The sequence below is a fragment of the Myiozetetes cayanensis genome, unplaced genomic scaffold (assembly GCF_022539395.1).
Source record: "Myiozetetes cayanensis isolate MyiCay16 unplaced genomic scaffold, myiCay2020 scf1, whole genome shotgun sequence".
Taxonomy (NCBI): Eukaryota; Metazoa; Chordata; class Aves; order Passeriformes; family Tyrannidae; genus Myiozetetes; species Myiozetetes cayanensis.
Window position 1 is genome coordinate 128,714,348 of NW_026086604.1, and position 21,951 is coordinate 128,736,298.

The following is a 21,951-nucleotide window of genomic DNA, read 5'->3' on the forward strand; positions in this document are numbered from 1 at the left end:
TGATCTGCTAAAAAAACCACAGCATTGATGATCAAACTGCTGATGTAATTTATAGCTTGTGTTCATATACTAATTTACCCACAATAAGTTATTAAGCTACTTCATTACATCACATTTTGTAAATTAATAAAATTTTCCAGCTTTTTGTCTATGAAGACCTTTATCTCTAATGCTGGACACTGAAACTGTCTGGAAGCCACTAACACGTGCCCTTCTCAGCTTTTGTTTTGATCTTGAAAGGGATCCGCTTTTCCTGCCCTATTAGAAAGCTTCATATGGGTTCAGATTTAATTTCTAAGAGCCAAGATGTCTTTTTTCCCCTCAGTATCCTTTTGACCCTAACACTAATTCATTCAGATACCTACTCACACCTGTACTATCTATACATCAGTGAATAAAGATGACAACGAATCTGTAGAAACAGCCCTGCTACAGTGGCTTTTGTGCAGCTTTAACAAATGGATTTCTGATTAGTCATGCATATTTTAAAATTTGTTTAAATTCCCTTCTGGGCAGAGGTCCTTCAAATACAGTCAAGATTTCTCTCTCATTAATTAATGGGAGATATTATTTACTTCAATATTATTTGAATAGTAAATGTTGAAGTGCATATGAAATGAGATGCTATACAAAGACACAGAATTCCTGCTCTCCTTCCTAGTGCACTGAACAGAAATTTGCCTCTTGTCAACTGCAGCTCCAGAACAAGAAGGCTCCCAAAGTCAAAATAATTGAAGGAGGAAATCACCCTACCAGATGGGAATGTTGATGTTGTTATGTCACATTCAGAGCTTTATGTCAGAAACCCAATTCCTAGATCAAGTGACATTTTTGAAGTACTTAATCACTTTTCATAATGATTTTTTCTTATGTGCACTCACAGAACTCTTCCTAACTTCCTCTCCTTTTCCCACTTTTTACCTGGGGGGTGATAAAATACTGGTTCACTTGATCTGAAAGACTTATTTTCAAGAAACAGATGGTGTTTCAGTGGACTGCCTCAAATCTAGGTTCTGTTTGAATTACTTCATCTCCTTTTATTTCAGATAATTGTCTGAAGAGGAGGCAGTCCATCCTTCCAAAAGACTCTCCAAGTTACTTTGCCGGTTTGACCATCTAGTTGACCCCTCTAAGCCAACTTGTAAGCATCCTGATCCTTCAACAGGTAACTGAAGCCATCTGTTGCCTTCTCCATCATCTCCCCAACACTGACACAAGATGGAGTGTACCCACTTCCTTCCTTCCTTCCTTCCTTCCTTCCTTCCTTCCTTCCTTCATTCATTCATTCATTCCTTCCGTCCTTCCACATCTCTGACAGATGTCTCTAAACAACAATATACTTTTGTTTCCCCTTTACAGCAGTCTCCATATCAATGGCTGTGTGCAAGACTCCGTGTTCTTTAACCGGTCCCTCTCGAATGCCAGTCATTCAGGACAGTAGAATCTGCTGGGAAAACAGGCAGATAGGATAGTACAGACATGAGATGCAATTATGCCAGAAGGCATGAATGGGTCAACTGTTTCTCTTGATCTGTAAACAACCAGAGGGGTCCTGGACAATGTGGCTTTGCTAGACAAATGAAAGGAAAGTAGGATGCTGCTCCTGATGATTTATTTCAGGACCCTGGAACCTTTCCTCTAGACTGCCCTCTCCCAGCAAGGAAGTCCCACAATGATTTAGAGTAAGATACCACATACCACTCACACCAACAAAGAATGGTACACAAAGATAATGTTCAACAAACTTCATCCAAGTCACACCACAAAACTCCCTATAGAAATGTGATCAGGATATAAAAATTCATACACACATCTGTCATAACATTAGTAAAGTTATAAGCCTTTAAGTTTAATATTAAATGCATTAAGAAGCTGCAGTTACTACCAGAAGTTTTCAGGTGCCACCAGACAGTTAACAAAATTTGGTATCATTATTTACTTGACAGTAACAGCAGAAAACATTTCTTTCATAAAACCCAGCTGTTCTGGGAAATGTGGTGCCCTTGGAGCTCTCAGAGCAGGAACTCCAGCCTCCAGAGTACTGCATGGTCAAGGTTAATGTCCTCCTAAAGCATTTAAGTACTGCTGTTTGTAGCAACATAAACTGAAAAACAAGGTAAGGCGTGCTGTCCCTGCCTGGCTGGCATTAATTTTCTTCATGGCAGCCCATCTGGTGCTGTTTGCAGTTATGACCAAAACTGTAGGTAACACAGCAATGTTTCTGCTGCTGCCAACTCGTGCTCGCATGGTCTCAATACCTTCTCTGCTTCTCACACTGCCTACATGATGATCAGGCAGAGGGTGGTCAAGAGCTTTGAAGGGGACACAGCTAGGACAGCTGACCCCAACTGACCAAAGGGATATTCTGGGACACGTAATATGGTGATCAGCAATAAAAACTGGGTGTTTGAAGTTTCCAAGGTAGCTGCTGCTCAGAGACTGACTGGGCATCACTCTACCTGCAGGAGGTGGTGAGTGATTGCCTTTGCATCACTTGGGGTTCTTTTTTCTTCCCTTCACTTATTAAAATGTGTTTACCTCAACTCACAGACTTTTCTTTTGCAATTCTGTCTCCCATCACACTGCTAGCAGAGGGAGGCAATGCTAGGTGCTTGGTTGCTGGCGGGGGTAAACCCATCACATAAGGTCTTCACTAAAAAGCTCTAGTATAAATACATGTGCAGTATGAAGTTATCATGCTGTTTAAAATATATCTCTGTTACATACTTAAGCACTCATAATTTGCTGAAATGAAACAGCAGAAGTACCATGTTTCAAACTCCATATATGAAAATAAATTATTTAACACAACTGCAAGATAATGTGGGCATTTTTAAGAATAAAAAGACATTCTGTATTGTAAAGTACTTTCAGAATCCCATCTTTTAGGGTTCAGAACCCCGGATTACCAAGAAATATATCTCTGTGAATGGAAACTGCAGAACACCTTTAGCAAGTGCTGGAAGTTCTTTAAATAAATTTTAGTAATTAAACAATCAGAGACAAGACAGAGCAAGTCTAGTATTTCTTCCCAGTAATACTGCAACTACAGTTTCTGTTCCAGTGTTATGCAAATATGGGCTACTACCATAATTCATAACATTTTTGTGGAAAGAGGCTACATGCCAACAGAAATGCACATCCTATTCTTTTTTTCTTTTACCTTTATTTTTGGGAAGAAAAAAAATGTGCTTATAAAGTGAATATTTGCCTGTATTTTGGGCTTATGTATTTCTTTAAATTCAGAGCAGAAGTAAAACCCCTCCAGCTTCCCTTGTTTTCTAGGTATTTTCTATAGGATTATTTTCCAAAATATTCAAATGGGAGACTACACAAAATGACCTAGTGAGGTTTCTTCCAACCTTATTTTTTCCTTTCAGTTGAAATTTTGGTATGCCACTTTTCTACACGGAAGTATTTTATTGCATTCTTATGAACCCGTGGAAATGTTGAAATTAGTGGCAGGGCTGTCAGACCCCAAACAATGGAAGTACAAACGGCATCAACACTGCTAAAATTCTACACAGTGAAGGTAAAAACTAATACTCCCATTTGAAAAAAAAAAAAGTTAATTTGAGACAAGCAGTATTCTGAAGCATAAGAACCAAATGTAAAGAGAAGAGGAAATGAAAATGATTCCACAAAAGTAGACATACAAAGCACAAAAAATAAGTTGACATATACAATAGCCTGTGGTATATTACTGTGAGAGCTACAAGCAAGATAACTGAACTTCCGTACACAAAAGATTTTGAAATACAGATGATGATAAGCACATCTTTAAGAAATATGTCAAAAGTTATACATAATCTTTATTAAACATAAAGCACTATCATGTATTGTGTCAAAATAGAAAAACATTGGGCTGGGCAAAAATTTTCCATTTTTTTGCTGGAGCATAATGGTTTCAGGAAAGCTGCCATTAAGAAAGGATTTTTCAGAACCAAAATTGGACTTAGATCTGTCTCCTCATCTCTGTAAAACAGAATATTATCTGGCGATCACAAAACTCAGCTGGGATGTAAGACACACATGCTGAAACACTATCAGCTTTTTCACAGAGGGCTGGATCTTTTTTAGGAAGAGGATAAAGGAGGTTTCTCATCCTGCTACAGACAAAAAAGGGATCTGAAATCTCAGTACTTTGAAGGATAGATAAAATGTTTATTTCCCAGTTCAAAGATTAAGGCATACTACACTTCTACAGCAAAGGAGCCTTTACTCACAACTCTCCCCTGTTGTTCAGCAAAAGAGCACATGCACACATACACAAGAAAATGCCCACAGATATATCCAAGCTTGAAGGAAACAAAATACAAACAAATTAAAGCAACAAGTCCCTGTGGTCCCATTTAGAAATACTGCACAGGAAATCCAAGATGTAAGGTGAAACTATTCTGACTAGGAATGCAAATAGAAACTAGATGTTAAAAGGAACCAGAGGAAAACAGTTTAGTTGTAAGTTATTATAAAATATTTAAGAATTTTCACGAAGGCAGAAAGAAGACAACTTCATAATAAAACACTTGCTTTTCATTAACATTTTTGTGAAGTTTGTACATTCTCTAGAGAATGAAGTCACATTTTGAATACTATGTAAGTATTAAGACATCTTCCCCTCCCTGAAAAATACCCAGATGCTTTCACTATAGTCTAGTTTTTCTTCACTGTTCTTCTCTTCATTCTCTCTCTAGGTTATTCCACGATGGATTTGTCAAAATCTCTAGTGATTAGATAGACTTCTAAGAGATGTTTTATTTCAGCAAAATGATATATTTTCTTCTCTTTATTTATGCCAGGCATCTGAGTAAGATAAATCATGAACTGCAAAAGATAAACCAAAACAAAGCCAAAACTACACCTAGAGTTTCACCAGCAAAAGTAGTATTGTTTAACAAAATTACCCCTAAGAAACATTACCACGTCACTGTGATTTTTATGTGCCCTTAGCTCCAAACATAAGGATGCCAATTGGATGAAACCACTCAGCCAGTACGCTTTCTCTGTCACTCAATAGATAATCTCTGTGGTTTCTGTTGAGGGAGTGTGCATACCCTTCCAGTGAGAGGAACTTCCAGATGTTTTTTATTTGTCCCCTCCTCCAACATCTGCTCTGTTGCCCAGACATGCTTCACTGTCCCAGATCTTGGGGGAAAAAAAATCACCCCCACTCCAAGACTTTTGCCTTCAGAACCAGTCCTAGAGCACTTGTACTGCAGGAAGGCAGAGTCAGCAACACGAGGCAATGAGATCAATTCAATTGAGCTCTCCACAGAAAAATTCCCTCCAATTAACAGCAATTAATTTATTCTGTACTCGCATTCATATTTAGATACAACCGCTTTGAATAGCCTTAGAATCAATACCAAATTTTTCCTTATATCTGAAAGCAGATTTGTGTTTCTTTTATTACCTTAAAAGATTGAAAGTCATTATGAATATTTCTAATAGCCTTTGATACTTCTTAAACATACCCTTCCTTAAAACAATTTTTTAATGTTGCATGTAGCCAAAGACAAATGCAGAATGAGTTGGAAAACTCATTTTCTAAGAAGAAAAGCAGGATTCATCTTTTCATATTGAAGCATAACATAGCAGGATTTAGGAGTGGGGAAGGAAAGGAGTGTGGGAGGTGCCTATGCATGCATCAAAGCATCACTTAAATAGTATAAAAGAAATAGATATCAGTTAGGCTGAAGCAGCATTACACAGAGATTTCACAAGGAAAACTTAAGTACAAAAGAATTTTCATTTTCTTTCCCAAGTTTTCAGTAACACACTTTTTTTCTTCCAAAAAAACCTAGAAACCTGAAAGTTCAGTTTATATGCCTACTGCAGCTGCAAGGGAAAAAAATGGTGACATGATTTGTACATTGTCACGTTAATCACTTCTACGCCTCTTGTCGGCAATCAATCAATCAATTCTGCTAACATTTACCTGAGCAGTAACCATTGTTTTCAACAAGAAAAATTACTACCTTGTGCCCGTTTTTCTCATTAAGTATCATTTTACAAATTAAGGCCTTGATTCTACGAGTACGCACATTTTTGGCATGTTCGTGTATTTCCCTGGAAGCCAGTGAGGCTCTCAGCACACAAAGCACAGTGCACTTCACCCTGTGCAAAAACTTTACGAAGAATTTAGGAACCAGATACTAGAGTCTACTTCAGTTACCAATATGTGAAGGAGGAGTACACAGTAACCTGTTTATTAAAAGGTACACTAACTGCTGACCCCATCTTGGTTACAAGTAGGTTTTTGAAATGTGTTTTTCTGATCAAATTCAAGAAATCTATCAGTCTATCTGAAAAGGGAGAAAAACAACAGATGTAACAGAAGATTAAAGAGTGATAACAGAAAATGTAGGGAAGGATCAATTTGAAGACTCTAATATTTAGGCCCTACCCAGGTCTTCCCTAGCAATAAAAAACAAAACAGTAGTTGATACTCATTTTTTAATCAGTCCAGAATAAACAATAGTTTTATAGCCCACATTAATTCTGGTGAGAACTTTACGATATTTTTACTGGCACAGCATATTAATTAGACGTGTCAAAATGCACCTCAGCATTGGTGTTTTGTTTTGCATTTGTCTCGGTTGTTAACTTAAACCATTAAGACAAAATTAAAAAAAAATAAATAAATAAAAAATCTATTTTAATGACCACAATTCACTAACCCATAGCTGATTTTTCATTATGTGTTTTGGGATTAATTTTTTAGTATTTTACACACTAATTAGCTAGTTTGGGAGCAAACCCTCTCCAGGGGACCATTAATTAATTACAGACATGTTGTTTATTAATGCATATTTTTCATTTCCAAAACTGTGCAGCAAGAGCGAACATAATTTAGTCCCTTCTCTTAAAAACATAAATTAACAATAATTCTGTTTTACTGCACAATTAATTATGGGCCAGTTTTAAAGCATCCCCTACCCTGATCAAGCAGGAGCCTAAGGGTACCATTTATTAGCATAATGAGCACAATCTTTTGAACTATTTTACTGAAGAAGTTTGGGGCTCAGCACAGAGCTTCATGAATGAGTTTGCAAGATGCATGTCATCCTGCTATTACGAAATGGCAGCAATTCCACAGAAATGCAAGCTAATATAAGGCAGTTTACCTCTTAAAGGGTAAACTTTGTGTAAAAAAAAAAAAAAAGAGAGGTAAAATATGTGATCATGTGTCAATCTTAAGCAGAAAAATGAAATAAAGGTATGCCACACTTTCAAAAATAGAGGTCATTCAGCTGTGCTTCCTTGATGCTGACAGTAGCTTTATGCATAAGCAAACAAGTTACAGGTACAGTACAGCCTTTCCAAGTTAGGAATACAGCCCTATTACCATCATCAACTCACAGACCTTGTCCTGGAAATCAAGCCTTAGACCCCGAAGTGTCAAAGCCAGAATTATGACCAGGAGTCCCGTTGACAGCTGGTAAGATTAAATGAGTAATTTTGGTTACACTCTGGTTCCCCAGCTATTTTTTCCACAGGATATTTCTTAATGTTCATGCCAGTTCCAGAACTGGAAACATTTCAGGAACAAGTCCATAAGCAGAGCAATTCACTGTAAGAAGCACTTAAAGGCCACACTTCAGATTAAGAATTGAGAAGTTTTAACTAACTCAGATTTGCTCCACACAAGTCCATATAATGTGTATTTAAGAAGAGTTTGAAACATATCTAAAGAATAAATAAATGTGAAAGCCAAGGAAAAAAAATGCACACAGTAGTACTAAGTGTGATGGGATACTCCCCCTTCCCCCAGGTTTATGAAAGAAGGACGACATACTAAAAAAAGTATCTCCCCTCTCACTCTACTGCCTAAAACCACCAAAACCACCACTATAAAAAAAGAAGAAAATTCTTCACTCTTCTCCAATGCTGTCCCTCTCCCACTTTACTAGTGTCCTTTACAAAGGGAAAACTGAAGACATGGTGCAGAATTCTGTTTATTAGACAAAGCTTATTTTTGCTCTCATGCTGTTGGCACCAAATATTTCCTCTTTCCAGACAGATCAATCCAGAGCTGCAAAATGACTGCATGTTTGCTATGAAGGAATAATTCCAGGCAAAAGATGTTTTATTTCTGTTGGAAGCATGTGATTCTTTTAAAGGTTCATAAATACAGGTGGTTTCCATCTATAGGTTACTCCCTCAGAGCCTCCCTCTTTGAAACTAACCTCATGGAAGAGCAGGGAAAGGAGAAGCTTAAATACACATATTATGTGGGTATATATGTATAAATATATGTATGTATGTATGTAAAAACAAACAGCACAAGAGCCCCCTTTTTTTTTTTTTTAATTCCTCAAGGAAATAAGAGATAAGAGGCAAAGTTACGTATCCCTGTAAGAGGAAAAAATTCAAACCACATCAATAAGCTCTGTGTTGCTTGCTCTGGAATACAAAGTGTTGAGATTTGAGGGAAAGAAACAGAAGGACTTTTCCAGAGGTGTCTCCAGCAGATGAATAGTGGATAGGAATGAGCTTCTAAACATAAACTTTTTATTACAGGTGTTTCTAGATAATCTTCACATTGACATTTGTTCTAAGCTTTTATAAACAAGTGGTTTGAAACGGTACCTCGTACAGTCTTTATAGAACTTGGGCAACAATTATTTGAAGCAAATCACGCCTCTTTAGATACTTAGAGTATCATAGGTGATCACACATGACAAAACTATCAATAAGTCAATTGTCTGTGACAAGCAATGCATGAAGCTTCAAACGATTGCAGAAAGAAAGTAGCCTGTAATACAGTTCATGAATCACAGAATGGTGGAGATTGGAAGGCTCCTCTGCAGGTCATCTGGTCCAACCTATCTGTGCAAGCAGTGCCACCTAAATCACATTGCACATGATGGGCAGGTTGTCCAGATGACTTTTCCACAGATGGTGACTCTACAGTCTTAATGGGCAACTTCTGTTAGTGCTTGGTCACCCTCACAGAAAAATACATGTTTCCTGATGTTCAGAGGTTTTCAACTCCCTGTGTTTCAGTTTTTGCCCACTACCCTTGGTTCCGTCACAGGGCACTAAGAAGAGCCTTTATCTTCTGTACATCCTCCCTTCAGGCATTTATAGACATTGGTAAGATCACCTGATGAGCCTTTTCTTCTCCAGGCTGAACAGTCCCAGTTCTTTCAGTCTTTCCTCACAGGAGAGATGCTTCAGTCTCTTAATCACCTTAGTGGGTCTTCTCTATGTCTGCCTTATACTGAGGAACCAGAACTCAACTGTACTGCAGGTGTGGCCTCATCAGTGCTGAGTGAAAGGGACGGATCACTTCCCTTCACCTGCTGGCCACACTCCTCCTAATGCACCCCAAGATACCATTGCCTTTGCAGCAAGGACACATTGCTGGCTCACACTGAACTTCATGTCCACCAGGACCCCCATGTTCCATTCTGCAAAGCTGGTCAGTCCCCAGCATAATAAGTATTAGGAAAACAGTGTTGTCTGAACTTGGAGACTGAGCCTCTTTTTTTTACTCCAGGCAAAATTTCTTCCTGTACATAGTTAAAGGCTGTGGTGGATGATACTGGGTTTATTCTGGATGTTGTCTCTCAGAGTAGCTCAGACCATTCCTGACATACCATGAGTGCAAGTTATGTGGTCCTGTGGTAACACAGTGAGCTTGTGAATCATGACAATTCAGTCTAACTTCTTGATTTAATATCTACATTCGAAATGTTGAAGAAGGCTAAGAAGCAAACTCAGAGGATAATTAAAATATTCCCACTGAATATCTCCAATTCTACCTATGTTCTTTGGCAAAAGAAAAAAGAATTACTTTTTCCATTTTTTGCCTTCCTCTCCAAGAGGCTTTCTCTCTACATTTTTTCAAAAGAGATAGAAACTGAGCAAGAAACTGACAGCCATGACATTCTTTCAAATTTTAACAATAAAATAAACCCAATTCACAAAGGCTTCTAAGATGAGGATCCACTTACAGTAGAACATTTGCTCCGAAGTCTTGCATCACTGCTGAACCCCAGCAGCCTCCTGAAATCATCTCTTAGGCTCAGCTCCTCAGCAGTGAGTATTAAATATACTCATGAGCTGTACTAGGTCCTATGGGCATAGATTCACACCGTTGTCCTCTCTGAAGCTTAACTGCCAACGCCAAAATGAAACACCACTTAGACTGTGAAAGTCTACATCATTTCTTCCCCACTTGTGGATGAATGAAATAATTAGGAATTAGGAAAGAATTAGGAATATTAGAAATAAACCTACCAGATCGTTTCAGTTAGAAAGTCATTACAATTAACACACAAGACAGAAATTTAGGAAAAAGAGTCTTGTGTTTCCTGACAGTATTTGTTCAAATATGATAGAGCTTTTCTTCATAACAGTAACTTTTTTTTTTTTACTTTTGGAAGAACCTTTCGTTGACTATCACAACTTTTTGGTTGCCAAATATCATCACAAATCTCACAGTTTGAGCCCACTGTCTACACATGTCCATATGAAATGTACAACTAAGCATTCTCTCCACACCACTGAAAAGGCCTGTTCTTAAGATATAAAAAAATATATGTAGCCCAACTCGTAACCGCTTAGTTGCTGCAAAATTACTTTCAAAGATAAAAATACCATTTTCTTACTGATTTGAACAGAAAAATCTTCAAGAACTACAGGCATGCCTTTTTGAAGGGCAAGCAAATTATGCATATCCCTTCATCTTCTCTGAGCATCTGTCCTATTTGATGATGGCCAGACAAATCACATTTAACTGAGCCATACCACAGTAATAACTAACTAACTAACTTAAAAAACAAACAAACAAACAAACAAACAAAACCCCAAACAAACCAAAAAAACCCTCAAGTATTTCTCCAGATGCTGTCCTCTAGTTTCTGGAATTCTGTGCATCTCCAAGGTCAGTAGGAGATGCCTCTAACAAACATCCTGTTTGTATCTGGTTCCTCTCTGTGCATGAAGAGCCAAAACAAATCATGACTGCTTTTTTCTTTCTTTTTTAAAACAAAAAATATTTCCCCCTCCAAACTGAGCAAACCTGCAGTCATGAGAGACTTCCCACATCTAAACAAGCCAGGACATGGTAAGAATTCTAATGAATCTGACAAATGGAACTGGCGTCATTCTTCACACGGATAAGCTAAAAAACTTTTTTCTGTGCAAGCAGAGATTGCTGTTTTAACTGTAAAACTGCATCAGGAATTGGCATTGACAAAGGACAGCAGGTTGGACATCATTTAATAAGTCTGGCTATTTAGAAGGCCAATAAATAAATGAAAGCCACCAAACCACACTTCGTATTGCTTCTGCCAGTGCCTGACAGTGCCAGCAGCCTCAGGCAGCCTGCAGGTGCTCCCCTCTCCCTGCCCACTCCACTCAGGACATGGGCTCACACCCGGATGGGCTCCCGTGCCCTCAGCAGCTGCCTCAACAACTGCCAAGGACTTCAGTAGCACCCTTGTCACCATGGTCAAAGTAAAAAAAACAATTTAAGAACATGATGAATAGAATAAAGACATACAGTGAACATAGATAATTACACTGAGACTAAGCTATAAATGAAAACAGGCACAAACAAGAAAGAAAAAGAAGAAATCAAAGAACTGTCTCTGTGCCTAAGAGCTAACCAACAGCTAAAGGCACTGTATTTGAACTATGATACAGTTTTGGTCACCATACTGAATAAAAGGAAATAACTAAAATAAAACCAGAAGTTGTTATAGTAAGAGGACAACTAATTACAAAGAAATAAAGAAGAAGCTAGACACACCAGTCCCATGGGGGACAGGTCAGATGTGTGTGCAGATAGTTTTCAAAAAAGAAAAAACAAACAAACAAAAACAAATGAGCAACAACAAAAAACCCCAAATGTAATAGAAGGACTTCCAAAAAATAATATGTCAAGATCTTGTTTCTCTCTCAGATAGCAACAATAACTGTTAATGGAGAGAAGGAGATAAAAATAAGGGAACACTGATTAAGCTCTATATGAATTTCAACACATTCTCCTTCTAACTAACAACACAGTAAGAAAAAATGCTTCATCTGAGAGGGTATTAATTTAAGAAAAATAACACGAGCCAAAATATGAATCCTAGCCTCTGCACTGTTTCTTACAACATATTTGGGATAACAAAAAGTCTTTCATATCTCAAAGCTGAAGGGCATATCTGACCTAACTAATCACAGCAAGTGACCTCAAACAAATTCCTTCAGAGTGTTGAATTTTCAAGACAGAAGACAGAAAACGAGTCCAAAACAGCATGAAGCCGGCCTCAGGTACAGTCTCAGTGTGCAGTATCAGCAGAGGAAAAGGAAGGTAAAGATCCCTAAAATAAAATGGTGCTGAGTGTGATTATGTACAATAATGATCCACTGGTAACAAGTTCAGTTTACTCTCACTAAAAGAAACAGAAAGATTCCTCAAATACATGTGTATAGAAGAACATCTTTTTGTACATGTGAGCTATCAAAGAGGTTCACATACAAAGAAAAGCCCTGCTGAGTACATGGCAGCAGGAAAAAAACTGTAAGTCACTGGATTTCCTGGGTTGGCACAGCAGTGAATAAATAGCTTCTGACGCTAGTAGTGTTTTTATTTCTAGACACTTAAAAAAGTGAACACCTGGATTCTACTGAGAAACATAATTCAATTTAAATAACTATGTCAAGAGACCCAAATACAATCAATTCCAGTTGTTACTCAGAATTGGTGATAATGCATTTTGTGCTCTCTCAGTAGCCCTGACTCTGTCATTTATCATTAAGTTTTCTGCAGCATTCACACTTATTTTTGGTTATTAAATTACAGCATATATTTCATATTTAAACAACCTGTAATAGTCAAGTTTGAACTTTCAAATTTGATAAGGAGAATTGCTATATCTGAAAAGAGTACAAGAAGTACTAGCAGGACTGACTCAACTGGTTTCAAAGTAGAAAGGTTTGTTGGAAGGGGAAATGGATAAATTCCAGAATTTATATAAAAGAGGTATAAGGCAATGGCAATTTCTTTAAGTCTTAATATCAACAAAATGACATTGTTCTGTGCACATAAAATCCATTTGGTTTAAATAAGCTAGTCAGAGCCTGTAATCTCCTTTTCTTCTCCCTTCCAAATAAATAGGAAGATATGTCAATTGACTCAAAACCTTGGTTACCACGGATGGGATCCTGCAAATATGTGGTTGTCAGTGATATTGTGACACACTGCAGATGAGGCATCATACATGCAGAATTTCTCAGTAAAGTTAAAAAGTAGACAGAGATCATTTTCATTTAGATGCCTTCATGAGAAGATTTAGATATAGTCATACATCTGTTAGTAGTGGGGCTTGGAAGAAAGAAAAAAGCAAAAAAGTAATAAGTGACATGACTATTTCTCTCCTCACAACCAGGAGATTGTCCAGCAGAACCAAGAACAAGAAGCTATACATAAAGCATTATTGTTACTCTATTTAATCTATCAACAAATTACTATATCCCATATATCCCAAGAAAATAAACAGCAGTATTTACATGTAAGTATACTTCATCAAAATAATAACAGCTTTCATTCAGAGTCCACATTCCTGGGACGCACATATCCTCTCAATCTCATCAGCAGAAACATCCCAAAATACACATGTACAAGGGAGAGGACTAGGCCTGGAAATTTATCTTCATTTTGCAATGCTTCTCTTTCTGTAGATCAGAACGGCATTTTGTCCAGATGCTCACAAGTCATTGCTGTGGACATGGATTTAGACCAAGTTCTGCTTTTTTGTTCTATCCATTTTTAAAGAAAAATTAAGCAAAGGACACGTGCATATTAACTCATAACATGAACCCTTCTTCCATCCAGTGTCTACAGGAGAAGAGAAGGCAGAGAAGGAAGAGAGTAATTAGGTTCACAATTAACTTAAACACTCTTCTTACTCAATGAAAATAATGCACACGTTCTGAAAGGTAAATGGATGCATTGTCACCAAACACGCCAGGCAGAAGAATGCACAGCTGAACACATTGATGACTGGGGCAAAAATTCAAACCACTGCTACTCAACAGATTTAAGGGATGCTTCAAGATGAAAACTCTTCCTCAGCCACAACAGAGGGTTCTCAAACTTTCATCTCCTAAAGGCCATGTCCATCCCCCAACATCAAGAACAATTCCTGCACTGAATGGGTATAGAGTCACTGCCAATTAAATCTCAAAACTTTCCACATGGTCTCAGATTTTGCTTCAAAGCCTTGAAACTGGACACAACAGAAGAGTTACTTAACACTCAGCTTTTCTTGGTGGCTTTCCTGCCATTTCTCAGTTACCAGCGTGCATTGTGGTCACCTAGACCTGGTTCTGAGGTGTCTCAAGTCTTCCTGACTTTCCTCCACATGCAACACAGCTCAGGGAAGTGACAGGAATCCCTGGTCACCATAAAAATATTGTTAATTCTCTGAGAGATTATGTGAGGCTGACCAAGGTTCGGGCTTTAAGTCACCGGAAGTTTCACAAACCAGCATTTTTACAGATCAATGGCACATCTGTCCCACAGAAGGCACATCTGTCCCACAGAAGGCACATCTGTCCCACAGCTGATCCAACAAGGAGCTCTAGCAGAATGACAATATTTGTTCTCTTCCATTCCCACTCCTCATTCTCAGATTCACCCAAAGTGCAATGCTAATAGTACTATCAGTCTTCAGGTAGAGGAAACAATTGCTCCCTTTAAGCAGCTGACAATGGTTTTATAAGAACTGAAATGCTGGTACTACAAATGGGCACACACGAGCATCACACACCAGTCCTAAGAACTAGCCATACAACTAGGATTTGTATTTCATTGGAATGGCCTCAAAAGACACATGGCAACAGAGACCAGTAAATCAGTTGGGCAAGCTGATATCTAAGCCATCTGTGCCAGGGATCCACTGTGCCAGCACCAGATCCTCAGCAGTGGATCTTCCCTGGTGGAAAGAAGAAGGGGAACTAGGAGAGGTAGGAACACAAGCCATCTCCTGGGAAATTGCCTCTGTAAGGGACAGGTGCATGAGACAACAGCATCCCCACCGATCAATCTTCCCTCCCAAAGTTGGCAGTCTGGAAAAATCTCTATTGGACACAGAAAGACCTTGTGAACCCAAGAACAGCATGAATGAAGACGGTCCTCCTGCAGGAAGCATTGGATTACATTACTGAGCTTCTATCTCCCTCTTTTCTCCTCCCAAAAATTTGCTCCTCTCGTATCTCTCATAACACTTCAAAAGCAGCACCTTCCAGTACGGAGTTATCTTTTGCCTGGAATTATGTTTCCTCTTATTTGTTTTGTGACAATATATCTGAAGAACAAATTTTTCCAGACGTTCTAAACACCTTTGTACACATTTGGCAAAGTAACTTAAACCACCAGATGAAGTTTTTCTGACCCAGTTCCCTGGTATTATTTAGAAACTGTTTTGACACCTGTACTTCTAGGGTTTTTTCCAAATTCAGTTTTAGGATTTTTTATCTTTATGACATTCCCTCCTACATCTGTTCCCCATCAGCCTTCAGTCACATGTCACAACTGCTAACTACACACTAGCTACTTGTCCCAGTATTAAGCAGATGAGAACTGCATCAAAGTCATCACATACCCTAAGTCAAACACAAGTTCTCAGCACCACCTCAAAGATATTCAGGCCATTTATAAACATTACCCATACCCGCTCTCTGGAAATTCTCCACCACAACATACCACCTATCACAACATAAAGCAGTTCAGTAGCCACCAGAATCCTGTTTCCTAAATATAAACAGAGTCATCAGGGAGCTGACAGCTCAGCCATGACTAGTAATGTCTGTACTGTATTTAGACCAATAAAGAATTACTGCACTGGAGAAGAGGGGACAATAAGCAGTCTTTCAAAATCCCTGTTATCATAAGCTGTTCTCTACATATGTCAAATACCAACCCCACCTTTTAAGTCTCCAAGGAGCAAAATAATCAATGTTTACTCCAAGATCCTACAAAAAGTAACACCGAGTCTCAAGAGAGCAACATTTTTTTCTCTCCTCCATCTCCCATAATTCCTGCAGGAGGAAAAGGCGTAGTTCTATATCTATACTTTCTACATGTACTTCTCTCTCAAGCTACTTATTATAAATAAAACTTTAAAAAAAATACAGAAAAATTATTTAGTGTATTATGTGCCTCCTGCATTATGGCATTCAAATGCCTCTTGTTCATGCTTTGCAGAGCCCTTCTCTTTTCCATCTACACCCTTTCCTTTAACTCTTCAAATACAAAATAATCTCTACACTAAAGTTCTGGTTCAGAGACGGGTGTCCTTTAAACCAAGACATTTTTCATGCCAACATCCCACAGAGGGAGTAGCCTTTTCGGTTTGGGGTGAGAGAGACAGACTGTGAGAGTAAGCACATTACAGAATCAAGAAGTAACTTGGCAAAACTCCCTCCCCTTTCACACACTTCCACTTCAAACACATGGAAGCTGTTCCATGAGTGAAATAAATTGCTCAGAGTTGGAGATTCTAAATGTAGTAAGGAGTAGATGAGTATCAATGATTTTGAGAAGTTCAGAGTATTCACAACACCTCCAAACAGATTCTCATACACTCACAAGAACTTGCATTCCAGCTTCTCCATCAAAGGAGATTCTTATCTCTATCCCTCAGCCAGCTCACATGCTTTTCCACCAAGCATCTAAACATCTAGTGTCAGCCGGCTTCAAAGTTACTGGGTGAAGTCTGACAGTATTACACACGTAGCAGACACAATCACAGTACCCTAATCTTGATACTGGGAAAAATTAACATTAAAATACAGCTAAGCAATGGCAATACAACTCACTATATAAGAAGCAATAATCAAAGCAATTTGACTGCATTGTGATATTGATATTAAAGTATTTAGTGTGCATACATGTGACTGAAGTTCTTAAACCATGAAATAAGTGCTTAGAGAAATCAAGGACAGGACAAGAACCAACAGCTTGAGACTGACTGACAATAATTTAGAAATAAATCACAACAGGAAGCAGCTAATCAGAGGAACAGGTTACCAGGCTTGTGTTTAGTCACAGTATCAACACTGGCTGTCATTCCCACAAACATGCTACAATTCAGCCACATGTTATTGGCCTTGATCACATTCACGTGAAAAAGAAAATGGTTCTATCATTATAAGGCAGAGTGGACACTTGCTACACCAATGGTCCAAAGACTTCAAAGCAATCCTATGTAGCTGGAAGTTATTAATCTAAACTTTGACAAACTACTGGAGCACAAATAAAATGTTCACTCAAGGGACACGTTTGTTTATAGACTGCTCTTTTCATTCAGTGCTGATCCTCAGAGTTGTTCATTTTATCTTGGTATCCAGAGTAGATAATCAGTGCTTTGCCTAAAACTGCAAAACAGATGCTAAATGTGCCAAAACCTATACTCAGAGAGTGAAACTTAGGTTGCTTCAGAGAACATGCAAGGTATATTTTAGGACACAAGGAGAAGATGCCTGACTCACTCCCACTCAAATAAACTGACTCTGAAAACAGGGAAGAACAGCTTGACCCTCCCTCACTGCCCCAGTCATGATACTTCATGACAGAAGAAACTAATCCACAAACCACTGAAAACACTGAGAATATTTCCACTGATTTCAATACATACTGGTGCAGGCCCATGTTTCAGTTCCCACAGTGTGACCAGTATGACAAAAAGGAACAGGCTAAAGATTAAGAAAGAAAAAAAACAAAACTACATAATTACTTTGCTCCTTTGAATGAAAGAGTGGTCTATATTCACTCCTTTATTCATATGAGTCTCTGGAAGATATCATAACATCTTAGGAAGGTGAGCACGCTACCACTAAATCCATTAAATGGATTAATTCAAGTGATCTCACAGACCAAAGTTAAAGTTGGTGGCATCTACAGAAAGGAGGTTTTTTCACTCAAAATTTAATCAAAGCAACACAACAGCAGGCAGGAAAAAAAAAGTGAGAAATCCTAGACTACTCCTTTACAATATTGTTGTGCTCTGACCTTACAGGCTGGACTAATTACACCACTAAGATCCCTGAAACAATTCTACAAATAAGACTATTTTCTGACACACAGCTCATTCACAGGATTCACTGCTCATGATTCTTTTGGTCCTAATTTACTGGAGAGATTAATTTCATAACACACAGAAAGCAATTATGTGGTACACTTGCCTGTCGTATTTGACATCTTAATTGTTAGTAGTTTCTCTTGAAAAGAAAGACGACTTCCTGCAGTGCTGTACATTTCTCAGCTACTGTGTGCAATTAAAGCAGGTAAAATAAGAGCCACTGAACAGCTCAATTTTTTCCTTCTTGCTTCTTGAGAGAGCAACAAGTAAGCACTTCATGTAGACCTACAATGCACAGAATAAGCTAACAACTGACTCAGCTGCCAATCCAAACCTTGCAGCTTTGGGAGGATCATCTTTCCTCTTCACCCCACTTTCCCTCCCCCTCAGAGATTTCAAGTCCCTGCTGGCCATCTTCTGCTGCTGGTGTTCTGGTCACAACTGGAAAGGCTAAAACACAAGTTCCTCCTCTACCTGCCAAGTGGCGCAAAGCCCCTCGGCAAGTTCATTGCTACTTGTTCAAGTCCTGCTTCACAGGTCAACCTCCCTGCGGGACAGGGGAAACACAGGGTGAGAAGAGATACACAGTATCTTTCAGCACCAAGAAAGGAAAAAGAGTATCTTTCCACTAGTCATACAGGGAGAACATGCTGTTTCTTAAATGCAATTTCTCCTTCAATAGTTGATTATTTCATTTTTTTGTAGTAGGAGACTCACAAAGCTGACATACAGCTTTGGACAAGTACCTCCTCTCTCTTCTTCTCATCTGATATTCCCACTTACTGTCATCCTAACTTCCTTCATAACTGCATCCCTGATACATCAATACTACATATACTAGTCAGAAGACTATACTGCTTTCCTTTTATATCATGGTATGGTCTTAGTAGTGTTTTTCAGGGTGGCCTTCTGAGACCAACAAATGTGCCCACTCCTCTGCTCACAGATACTGTCTCCCTCAGAAGTTAGTTTCATTACAATCAGGTATACTATTGTTGCCAAAGTCTATTTCATCTTCTGATTTGAAGGATGCTTGAAAGGAAAAGAATTAAATGATATGTGGTACAGCCCATTCTCTGATTCACACTTTAGGATAGAAAATGGCCAAGAACTGTCGTGTTGAATTTGAAGAGGACAACATAAAATCTCAGCATGCTTTTCTTTCTTCTAAGAAATGACACCTAAAACTATGGAACCGATTGATGCTTATGTCACATCAAGCTCTTCCCTACTTACAGGAGATGGAAGAAAATTCTTTTGTGTACCCTTCCCACTAGCCATCTCATACTGCCTCTGCAGTAGCTCACATCAACAATCTGTCAGATTTCACTGAAAACATAGTTGAAAGATTATTTTCCCCCCAACCTCCAAAATGTAAATACAAAGTTTGCTCAAGTTGTCTCCTGTTCAAGCAGAAAACCAGGTTTAAAGACAATAAATGCAACCTGCAGATAAACAATCCTGGGGAAGGAGAGGGGACTGAAAAAATGCCATCTTCATAAGACCCTGCTTTTTAATGTGCCCTTTAAATTCTGCATCAGATTTAATAAGAGGTACACACTGGGTACGTTACAGCACAAATAGACCACTGCAGCCTTCAGAAGAAAGTACAGGACAAAAACAGACCAAGGGTTGTAAAACAAGGATTCAGAATTTACCAACTATGTATCCACACAGGTTTAACTTTTACGAGGAATCAAATTCTATCAGTGTTACAAGAGAAATAAAATAGTTGGGACCACCGCATGATGCAAAAAGAGTTCCTGAAAACAGAGCCTGACCCTGTGACCTTCACTCCAGACCTGGGAGAGGTCAAGCCAAGTTACAGCTTTCTGGCATGTCAGAAAAGCACAAAACATCTATATTGCTATTACTGCATTTGAGCATCAGTGTGATCTGTTTAGAAAGAGATGAAGTCTGATTTGATCCAGAATCCAGGACATTACATCATCATTTATTTATTCTAGAATCTGGCATTACACAACAGCTATCTCACTGTAATCAGCCAAGAATTTAAGCTTGCAGCATGCAATGAAGAAGAAAAGACAGAAATGCTAGAAGCATAACACCAACACATGAAAATACTTCCATTTGCTTCCAGCTATGGTGGTAGAGGGAAGTACAAGGCAAGTATTGACTACAGTATGACAAGTCATCACACCAAGACCTAAACCTCTTCCTGCATAAACTTGCTCTGCAGGACAACTTGCACTGACCTGGACCTCTCAGGCACAAATCGTGAGCAGCATATTTTACAAATTAACATGCATATCATATGGCAGATAGGTCAAGACCTCAAACTGATTACATTGAATAATCAATACAACTAGTTGCTGGTTTTGTGCTGTTGGGTTGGTTGTTTTTTGTGGTTTTGTTTGTTTGTTTGTTTTTTAAATTTCCTAAGAAGCATCTCTCTCTCTGAGATGATCATCAAGAAGCCAAAGCAGCAGCACTTTATGTAAGGTGTTCTCTCAAGAGTGATGTTTTTGCCCCCTCTGTTACAGTACAGGCTTACAATTATGAGAATTACCATTGGCAAAGTTCAATAAAGTATTTTCTCTGCATGCAGTATTTCTCTGCATTGAATGGTTGTCAGTGACCACCTTTCATACAACATTCAGTTTTAGTTTATTCCAAAAAACCCCAGCATTCCATTCAGAGCTTTTGGCTAACAGATTCTTCTGGCAGTTATTTGGAAAATACATTTGAGCAATATGCATGTACTAACACACATGGACATCATAACACTACTATCTATGGGTTTCTTTTAGAGTTATTGAGAAATACTGAGGCATACCTGGGCTATGTAAGGTACAAAGATATTTAACCTACCTCATCAAAGCTGCTATCTTCTTTCTTCAAGGCTTTAAAATAAAAAGAAAAAAGAAATTGTTATCTGTATTGCATCTCAATGAGCACAAAGTAACTAACACCAGAAAAAAGAAAAACAGTATCATTTTCCTGTTATAATAGGAAAGAACTGGCTGGCATGAATAACAATTTTATACTCAAAATCTGAATCTGTAAATGGAATGTAGGACTGCACAGAGTGTTTCCAATAAAGTAAATTTACATATTTATGAAAAATATTAACCTCTCCGGTTAAAGAAAATAAGAGTTCATAAGGATGGGTTTTATTTTTTATTTTAATTCCTAGTGAAGGTGAAAACCCTTTATGAAGAGCTTGACTGAACTTCAAATAAGAAAAGTATAATAAACACCTAACTACATATTCAATTTCTCAAGTGCTAAACCTTTATGATGTAGTATGCATTGTAGGGGTTTTTTTTTTCCTTTTGTATTATTTTAATATGGCTTGCACTAGAGAAGAGGAGATTTCTTTCTCAAATTGTTAACAAGCAATTAATCAACAAACAAGGAAGGGGAAAACAGTGCAGAAAACATGTGAACTGGTAAAGTAAGAAAATGAAAACATGAATAGTTCTGAAGTCATAGCAAAGATAAAGCTGATGAAAAGTTTTCCTTTAGCATGCTGGACATCTTTATTGAAATGTACAGAAAATTAGCTTCTCCAAATCTCCACTGAACCGTGTCAGTCTGAAGGTACGAGCCTGGTTCCTTTTCTCTGTGCGCCACAACCAAACCCACCAGGGACTGCACGTCATGACCTGAAAGTGCTCTTTGTTTCCTTCTCTTGAAGAGCTAAAATTAGATAAACCATTGCATTGATGATTGTGCTGTTTCTTTTCAGTTTAAATCACGAAGGTTTACAATTTGAGTGAGGTCATCTGAACCACCATACGGTTTGTGCAGTGCTGCCCCAGAAGGGTCCCTTCTCACCATTTAAGCAGTGTAATATTTCTTACACTTCAAATGCATTTATTTCTGCAGGATATAAATACTT

General features: G+C 38.2%; 1 protein-coding gene across 3 annotated transcripts in view; it reads right to left on the reverse strand.

Annotated features, from left to right (window-relative positions):
* Positions 1 to 21,951, reverse strand: part of CDK14 (cyclin dependent kinase 14) — a 309,078-nt gene that overhangs the window by 281,231 nt on the left and 5,896 nt on the right. For all 3 annotated transcript variants that reach the window (XM_050333417.1, XM_050333421.1, XM_050333430.1), the window contains exon 2: positions 20,919 to 20,950. In XM_050333417.1, the coding sequence (XP_050189374.1) occupies positions 20,919 to 20,950 (32 nt within the window). The remainder of the gene's footprint in view (positions 1 to 20,918; positions 20,951 to 21,951) is intronic.